Source organism: Nuphar pumila, chromosome 3 (assembly GCF_984573655.1).
Source record: "Nuphar pumila chromosome 3, dmNupPumi1.hap1.1, whole genome shotgun sequence".
In the NCBI taxonomy this organism is placed as follows: Eukaryota; Viridiplantae; Streptophyta; class Magnoliopsida; order Nymphaeales; family Nymphaeaceae; genus Nuphar; species Nuphar pumila.
The window spans coordinates 44,603,114-44,613,045 of NC_143251.1; the positions used below are offsets into that span (position 1 = coordinate 44,603,114).

Below are 9,932 nucleotides of genomic sequence, written 5' to 3' on the forward strand. Positions count from 1 at the left end.
TCATGCAAGTGCCGAGTATGGAGACCATTTACAGTTATATGTTCAATCTCGTGATGGAGTACTCAAAGCTACAGTATTTCCGGCCAAGCCCCCTTCCATCTATCAAACGTGTCTGTGAGGAGTCCCTGTTATGCTTTGCAGATCCGGTTCAGAGGCATTTCTTGGAGAGATCAAGGCTGCCAGATGATTCACTGTCCCAGCCAATTATGCTGCCACTTCCTGACCATGATCTCGTCAAAAGATGGATGCAGCAAAGATAGATACTACAAATGATATCAAAAGGATGGAGGACGCTTGGGTGAAGATTGGGCCAATCTAATTAATCACTGGGCATGCTTCTGGTATTTTAATCCCTACGAAAGGAAACGAGAGAAAATGACGTCTATGCTGATTTAATTTCTTTGAAGATTTAGCTTCTTAGACTGTCCACCGTGTTTTTTCCGCCCATTGATGCACCATAGTTTTCATTCGATGGGTTTTGGTGTAGATAGTTACGCCCAACGCTTAAATAATATATTATTTTTTTCATAAAATATGCTAGTAAATTAATTACAACCTGAATTCGTTTATACTTCCATGTAAACAAGTGTACTGTTAGGCCACTTTTAGTAAAATAAAAATGTCATAAATAAATTATCTAAACGGAACATACGGCTTTAGGGTTCAAATATAACATATTCAATTGCGGTTGCGTTAAATTTCGAGGTTTTCAGAGAGAAACTAGTGGATGAAAGTGATGCAAATATAAAACAATCATTTATGGGAAGATGGATGGATTTGTAAATGGGTGACGGATCATTACAAATCTACCACACCAATCATAAGAGATATGGCGACAGGAATTGAAATTCATCAACAAAAACAGAGTTTACAACCGAGCTACAGATAACGGCTACCTATCATCAGATGCAGATGAGCAGAAACAATTCTTCCCAACTTACATACGATTATTGAAGGAAGAAGACGAAAAAGGGAACCAAAAAAAGAGGGAAAAGAAGAGGAAATAACAAAACATAGAGGGCGGCCTAATGGCAACCCAGAGAGATTGCAGTGCACTAATCTAGACCACAATACGGAGGATCAACTACATGATTCTTGAGGTACAAAGAGAAAGAAGGTAATTAACGTTTTTCTGCGATCTGATTTTCTTTTTCTTTTTCTGGAGGGTCTCATCAAGTGCAATCACCAACACGCTTAACCATCCTTGCCGTCAGTCCTGCTGCTCAGCAAGGATCATTCCGACCTGTTGGCATACCTTTCAACCTTATCATCTTTGAGGTTGAGGCCAACCATAGGCTCACCTAATCCACAACTCACCTCGGCAAGAATATCAGGATCGCTGTAATGGGTCACAGCCTGAACTATGGCGCGAGCCCGCCTGGCCGGGTCACCGCTCTTGAAGATACCAGACCCCACGAAGACGCCGTCGCAGCCCAGCTGCATCATCAAGGCAGCGTCTGAAGGCGTGGCTACGCCTCCGGCTGCAAAGTGCACGACCGGGAGCCTCCCCAACTGCTTGGTCTGCATCACCAGATCATAAGGGGCGGATATGTTCTTGGCGAAGGAGAAGACCTCATCATCATCCATGTTGCGGAGGACCCTGATGTCACCCATGACCGACCTCACATGCCTCACGGCCTCTATGATGTTGCCGGTGCCGGCTTCTCCTTTGGTCCTGATCATGGCGGCACCCTCCCTTATCCTCCTCAGGGCCTCGCCGAGGTTGCGGCAGCCACAGACGAAAGGGATGCGGAAGTTGTGCTTGTTGATGTGGTGCTCGTCATCAGCGACGGTGAGGACCTCGCTCTCGTCGACGTAGTCGATGCCGATGGCTTCCAGGATCTGGGCTTCGACAAAATGACCTATCCTTGCCTTGGCCATGACGGGGATGGTGACAGCCTGCTTGATCTCCTTGATGAGACCAGGATCGCTCATCCGAGCAACACCTCCCTGTGCCCTGATGTCAGCAGGGACGCGTTCGAGGGCCATGACCGCACAGGCACCGGCTTCCTCGGCAATCCTGGCCTGCTCGGCATTGACAACATCCATTATGACACCTCCCCTAAGCATCTGAGCTAGACCCACCTTGACGGAGAAGGGAGATTTCTTGGCCTCGGTGATGGCACCATTGCCGTAAACGGCCACCACACCACTGTCAGTCATCTCTCTTCGCTCGCTTCCTTTTCCTGGAAAGGGCGAAAGCAAGACCTGCAGACAAAAAGGAGAACCAAACCGATCGATTTGATACCAATTACATCTAAGGAAAAGGAAAGCATAAGATATATCAAATCAGCCGATGAGAAACAAGTTACAAACGAAAACGAAATTGCAGCAGAGAGAGAGAGAGAGAGAGAGAGAGATCACCTGCAGAACCCAGAAAGTAGACGACACGAAGGGGGGGCTATTCTACAGAAGTGAGAAAGGCGGTGGGAAGCAGAATGCGTTGAGGGTTTTTTTGGGGCGCACATATATAGATGATGCGATTGGGATATATTCCTGACCGTTTTCTACGTTTCTCGTTCTTTCTTTTTTCAACCATTCATTTTCCAATTGGCAGAATAAGCCACAAAGAAAAAGAGAAAAAAGGATAAAAGAAAAAGAAAATAAAAAGAAGAAAATGTACGTCACTCATATTATTATTATTATTCTATGTATATCTTTTTGTTTCTTTCCGCCCTCATGGCCATCACTCATATATATTATTATTCTACTTGCCTGTATCGGTTATTTATATGGACTTTGAGCCGTCTACGTAAACGTAACACCCATCTCTGGTATTATGCATCTTGTCTCGATCCTTTTCAAAATTTCTAATTTCCCAGGGTCATTAGCTCCTCCTAATTCTCCTTTTTATTTCTCGTTTTTCATGATAGTTTTTTTCTTCCTTTCTTCATGGTAGCAAGCCCGGTCTTCGTTGGGTTTTGGCTATTAAGTTGATCGGGTGACGAAAGTTTCATCATGCAATGTTGTCAGAATCTAATTGAATCAGCCGATTTGAATTCAACCGATGCTTCACTGATTTTCTAGAAAATTAACTGAATAGGTTTTCTTTTTCTTTTTTAAGTTTTTAAATCCAACTGAGTTGGTCCTTCAGCGATTTTTTATGTACATGTTTTAGAAATTGATTGGACCTATAAATCATAATTTACTTGATTTATATTTTCATAAATTTCTGATTTTTATTTTATTTTGTTTCAAAATTAAAATTTTTAAAAGCCAATTCAATTTGATTCGAACCAGCCATTTTCTGAATCATTTTGAAAAATGATTCGGTTCATACACTGATTCTGACAACATTGCAAACCGGATTTTCAAGTGTGCTCTCATGCTTTGTTGTGATCTCAGAATTTAGACCCTACTTTTGGTTGCATCTCATGTGATTTGGAATCACATGAGATTTATAAAGGGAATCTTATTTCAATAATACCTCAAAAGCAATTAAACATAAATTTTTTTTTGACACAAAACCTCAAAAACAAACTTCATAAAAATGAGTTGGTGAAGAACCCAGGAGTGAGAAAGTTTTTCTCATGAGATTTTGAAAGTAATCTCTTTTTAACAGCGTTTTCACTTTTCAAAAACACAACCATACTCCTGATGGGAAAGTGAATATCACACAAATGAGATTCATCTTTTAAATCTAAGGTTTTATGCTAACTTTTGTGAAACTTGTTTTTGGGGTTTTGTGCCAAAATTTTTGTATGTTTGGTTGCTTTTGGGGTACTGTCCAAATGAGATTTACTTTCTAAATCCTATGTAATTTAAAATCACATGAGATGCAACAAAAAATTGTTGTCAGAAGACTTATGGTGAGAGGTTTTCAATAACAAGTTAACTTGTCATTAGAGAAAATTATCATCATCCATCATTCTCTTGTCATTAACCGTATTTTTTGTGCACCCTTTAGATAAAAATCGCCCCCTTGTCATGACTCATGACAAGGTTCATTTTCTACGTAGATCGAGAAGAAAGCCAATAAATGCCAGTGTGCTGGTCTCAGGGATCAATTAAAAGGGGTGGATGCTTTTACAAACATTTAGAGAAATTTACAAAAAGCCACTTAATTATCAGATATTTTCAAAAGCCACTTAATGGCCTGCGTTTGTAATAAGGGCACGACTGATCCAAAAAATAGTTCAATTTATTCTTGCTTAAGTGAGTAGGGGGGGGGGGGGGCGAGGAGGGGCTCGAGCCCCTCCTAAAGTTTTGAAAATTTTCAACTGAAGTGAATTTTTTTTTCAATATAGCATAGATCTATGATTTTTTTTATGATTGAGGGTATTGATTTAGAAAATTTTCAGATTTCATTAACATTTAATTGTAGTTTTAAGGTTTTTTGTGCTATTTTTCTTTTTAATTAGCATTAAAAACTCCTCCTAAAGTTTTGAAAATTTTCAACCAAGTGATTTTTTTTTTTCAATTAGCATAGATCTATAATCTTTTTTATGATTGAGGGTATTGATTTAATTTTTTTTCAGATTTCATGAGCATTTAATTAGGGTTTTAAGGTTTTTTGTGCTATTTTTCTTTTCAATTAGCATTAAGCACCCCTCCTAAAGCTTTGAAAGTTTTCAATTAAAGTGGAAAAATTTTCAATTAGCATAGATCTATGATTTTTTATGATTGAAAGTTTTGATTTAGATTCTTTTTCAGATTTCATGAACATTTAATTAGGGTTTTAAGGTTTTTTGTGCTACTTTTAATTAGCATTAAGCATGAGCTTCCGAACTTGCCAATAAGTGGCCTATTCTTACAGTACAGGACTCTATCAACTAACTCAAATACTCAAAAAAGGTAGAGCAGGACATTGATAGACAATAGATCAAGGAGCGAAAGCCACTCAGTTGCTTGCTAAATCAAGGACAGCAGATGGCACCCCGCCTAACATTCTAAGCGGGCAGCTTAATTAGACTCTTTCATGAAAAGAGAGCTCCAACCAATAGATGATATTAGAGACCCTAACATAATAAGGGTAAGAGACATATCTTTAAGAACCAAGAATGAGATATTGGCAAAAGAGAAGGAGGAGAGCACATATGTAACCAATGCACGTCATGCTTCAAGGACAGCAAAGAGGGATGTCGCTATAGTGTTTTATAATAATTAATTTTAAAACATTTTGCTAGTATAATTTATTAGTGTTTTTTTTTTAATTTTTAATATGCATTTTTTTGCCCACCCTAGTTTAGATTATTGGTTCTGCCACTGCCTTCGTTGCTATATCATGCGTATGTGACTCGGGTTTCAAAAAAAAAAAATCAAAATAAGAAGCTGTAACACGTGTATATATATAAAATATTTTGTATTGTTTTTTAAAAAGTTTTTTTATTTAATACTTACGAAAACATGTTGATATTAATAATAGAATTAATATAAAATATTTTATATCACTCACCTAAGGGGCATTTTTATAATATTTATTGAGATGACCCTCTTTCCCACAAATCATATTGTACGTGATTGATAAAAAAATAGAAAACATTTTGCCCCTAATTTCAAATATAAGCCTCACTTTGAAATCCTAAATATAAGCCAAAACTGGGCCTGGATTTAAAATTGTCCCTTTAACTCACCCACGTATGAGTGGGTCCTGGCGGGACCACGTGTGGCTGGGTGGTGGTATCCTCAGTTTGGAACCTTGCAAGGAGGTGGGCCCATCAAGTGATCCGGTAGAGTTGCTTTATTATCATAAAAAATAAATTATATTGGTTTAACTCAGGTTAGATAACAAGCCAAATTACCACAATGTCTTTCATTATTAAAAATTCAAACGGACTACTTTCTCTCTTTTTAAGGGGATGAATAAATACTTTCAAACAATACAAGAAACAAAAAAGGAATCACGTTTCAAAGATGATATCTCTCTCTATGGACCAACAAAAGACCTTTTTATTTATTTATTTATTTTTATCTGCAACGTCCGAGACACAAAGTCAGACAGTCATCAACCTGTCGGACTTCATATCTGAGCATGTTATCTGCAATGTTGTTCGGATTCATGCATAAGGGCCCGTATGGGCAACAACCCCAAACCGAGTTTTTAACATCCAAAACCAGGTTTTGAGTGAAAAGTCAGTTTTATCATCCAAAACCAGGTTTGGGATCTAACTTTGAATGCCGAAAACTGAGTTTTCAAAAAACCAGGGTGATTGAAAACCTGGTTTTTGAAAAATCCGCTAAAAGCAGACTGCTTTTTTTGAAAACCCAATTTATCGGGAATAGGGGCGCTGCCCTCTCCCAAGTCCCACCCCTATAAAACGTTTTTTTTTTTGCTCAGTCATCCAAACGAGGCCTAAGCTGGAACTTAAATGCCCGAACAAACTGGATCACGCCTAGGTCAAAGAAAGCTAAAGTCATGGTTAAACCTATTCGATGGAATTATTTGTTTGCGATTCTTAATTCATGACGGTTGTTCTAGCTTTGAAAAATATTTTGCAGGCGGAAGTGAAAGCTTAGACAAAACCAAATAAGAAGTTTCTAAGTTTCCTTTTATGCAAACACAAAAAAGGACATCCCTCCCTTTACTTTTTTTTAAAGGCAAGCAGGGTTAGGCAGACGCTACCAGTTATACAATGATACCATTGGGATTCGAACTTGCAACGTCCCAACACAAGGTGGTGACGTTGCACGAGCTGCTCCTGCAAGACAAACGGAGCTCCGGTTGGTGACATCCCTCCTTCCTTTCTACAAAGTTCTTACGCATTTGTATTCCCAACTATCTGTCTTTTATGAAGCACACATATAAGAGAGAAAACAAAGCAGATTCTCTGACAAGATAAAAGTGGCAAAAGCAGAAATGAGCGCCCACAGAAATTCAAAAGCACCATCTAAAATAAACTTCGCCCAACCCTTCGGCAATGCCAAATTCATCATATGCTTTTACAGGCGTACATACCTTTCAGTATCATACTTGTATTTGACCGGTCCTAACAACAGAGGAATAATAATGAGATTCAATCTCTTTCAAACTTGCAGTTGTTTGCTTGCTAAATGTTGCCAGCAAACGCACTGTTCTTTCTTATTGCTGGCTACTTCTGAAATTAATTTGAATAGTGAGTCAGCTGCTTGAACCTGTTTCCAGCAAGTGAATCAAAAGCATAAAAAAAGATTACAACGAATACAGGTAAGCAGAAAGGAGTGTCATTTGAATGAACATTATACCTATAGAACTGGCCCAAAACAAGCATAAATAAAGATAGCAGATCAATAGGACTAGGGCAAAAAAAAGTCGAATATCTAATTGCTCTGATGAAAAAATGCATTCTGGCATTACCACTCTCGCTGAACGGACCTATATCTGGAACGCTCCCTGTGAATTCCTGTGGGGTTGGTCATTGACCTACAGGAAGATAGACTTAGTTTCGAGGAGACAATAACAAGAATCCAAAAAACTAAATAGTTATACCAGTGCCAAAACTCTAAATTTACAAGGTAAAACTACTCGGCCTTGAAAGACCTCTAAGTAAATGGGGATATTCATAAGTTGTCTAGAACTTGTACACCCAATGGCTAAAGCCATTGATTTTCCAACGTGCATGACGGATTTTCGTGGGTTTGAAACTTGGATCGTGTTTTTCCAACATGCATGTCTGATTTCCAAAGGCCGATTCCTTCTATTTTTGACCATGCTGGGATTATATTTTGTCAAAATCACCTCCCCCCGTGAGTTCCAACTAGTGGAGTGTGCATGTATAATTTTGTATTTGGTACTAATGAAGTTACGCAACTATCCAGATGGAAATCAAATGGCAAGTTGTATCAACTCAATTGCATGGTTGGTTTACTAAAGATCCGATGTTTTTTTTTTTATGTAAAATATCACTGACTTGGCCTAACCTGCACAATGCCATGTTTGCATCAAAAAACATGATTGTAAATTTATAACTTATAATTTTCATAAATTCAATATGTAAGCCCCAAAGCAGGTTATATGTTCCCCCCCGGAACACGCAGGTGCGTGTTCTCGGGTTTGAATGAACGCCATGTATGTAAGCACGTGTGACTCATTTCCCCGTGTGTGTCAGCATCACTTAGCATTGGTGTCTGGTGCGTTTGCAAAGACTTAAGTACCCTTTCCCGCCATTAACGCCATAAAACGATGTTTCGAGTAAGACAAAAATGTCCTTCCACCAAAAAGGGTTAAAATCATCATCGTTTTCGCCCTAAGTAGTAAACTCCTCTGCTTTAATATGAGTTCCTTGCAATATGTCGCCCTAAACGTTCTGGATCACCCTTTGGCAATGCACCATTTGTTGTAACAGAAGCTCCAATTGATGACACACCCTTTGTCGTCGTCTGCTGCCGCCGAAGCACCCTTTGTTGTCATCTGTTGTCGTCGGAGCACCCTTTGTCGTCATTTGCTGTCGCCAGAGCACCCTTTGTCATCACCGTCATCTATTATCGCTGGATCACCCTTTGTTGTCATCTGTTCGTGAGAAATAGTTAAACTACTAGAAAAATCAGCATTCTGTCTATTGTTTATCATGATACGAGGGTGTAAACATCGAATTGAGTAGACAACGAATAACGATTTATAGCAGAGATAATGATGACAACGTCAAACTGAGTAGAGTAACGATTTACAATAGAAATAAGATAAGAGAGTAGTGATTTATAGTAGAAATCAAATCAGAGAGTAACGATTTACAATAAAAATCAGATAAGAGAGTGGCGATTTACAATAGAAATCAGATAAGAAAGTAGCGATTTATAGTAGAAATCAAATCAGAGAGTAGCGATTTACAATAAAAATCAGATAAGAGAGTAACAATTTACAATAGCAATCAGATCATAAAGTAACAATTTATAGTAAAAATCAGATCAGAGAGTAACGAGTTATAATAGAAATCAAATAAGAGAATAACGATTTACAGTAAAAATCATATAAGAGAGTATCGATTTATAGTAGAAATCAGATAAAAGAGTAGCGATTTAGAGTAGAAATCAGATAAGAGAGTAGCGATTTACAGTACAAATAAGATCAGAGAGTAACGATTTATAGTAGAAATCAGATCAGAGAGTAACGATTTACAGTAGAAATCAAATTTCTACCTTAAATCGCTACTGTAGAAATCAGATTTCTACTGTAAATCGCTACTCTCTGATCTGATTTCTACTATAAATCATTACTCTCTGATCTGATTTCTAATGTAAATCGCTACTCTCTGATCTGATTTCTACTCTAAATCGCTACTCTTTTATCTGATTTCTACTATAAATTGCTACTCTCTGATTTAATTTCTACTGTAAATCGCTACTCTTATCTGATTTCTATTGTAAATCACTACTCTCTTATATGATTTCTACTGTAAATCATTTTTTTCAACAGAGAGAGAATTAAAAAAACCACGGCCGCTCAGAGAGAAATCTTATTGCTCTTTTCAATAATTACAAGAGAGAAAGAAAAGAAAGAATTTATACAAGGCAAGGGCGACAACCTTAAACCTAAACAAGTTGGGTCTGATCCATAAGAAACCGAGTCTCAAACATAAGCCCAAAAAAAATTCTTTCAAGGGGCGCTGCCCTCCACGACTCCCCACCAGGGGTGGCCCCCTTGGACCCCTGTTCGCTGATCGCACAACGGGACCCGTGCAGGGGGGAACCCTTGGACCCCCCCTTCTGTAAGAGAAAAAACTATGAATCAGGATTCACAACTCATCAGACAGGAACGAGAAAGCATCCATGTGTTGTAACACAAGCTAAAAACAAAACCAAAATGTGTAAATCTATTTACGGGGAGCGAGAGGATATTTTCATCCAACACATATCTATCTTATGGGAGGACATTTTCGTCAAAAGCATATCTACCTTTTTTATATGTTATTTTATTATAAAGTCATCGTGGGCAACATTGGCATATGAATTATCGCGGGTCCCAAAATATTCCTCCGTACACACAGGAACACACAAATTTGTGTTTCGGGGAGAACACA

The 9,932-nt window shown here is 38.4% G+C and overlaps 1 protein-coding gene across 1 annotated transcript; it reads right to left on the reverse strand.

The window, feature by feature from the left end:
- Window positions 1-756: 756 nt before the first annotated feature.
- Window positions 757-2,491, reverse strand: LOC149842761 (pyridoxal 5'-phosphate synthase subunit PDX1.3). The gene is made up of 2 exons (XM_089999409.1): window positions 2,365-2,491; window positions 757-2,208 (listed from the first exon to the last, which is right to left on the reverse strand). Exon 2 carries the CDS (start codon window positions 2,161-2,163, stop codon window positions 1,234-1,236), a length of 930 nt encoding a protein of 309 aa, XP_089855535.1. The 5' UTR covers window positions 2,164-2,208; window positions 2,365-2,491; the 3' UTR covers window positions 757-1,233.
- Window positions 2,492-9,932: the final 7,441 nt, after the last annotated feature.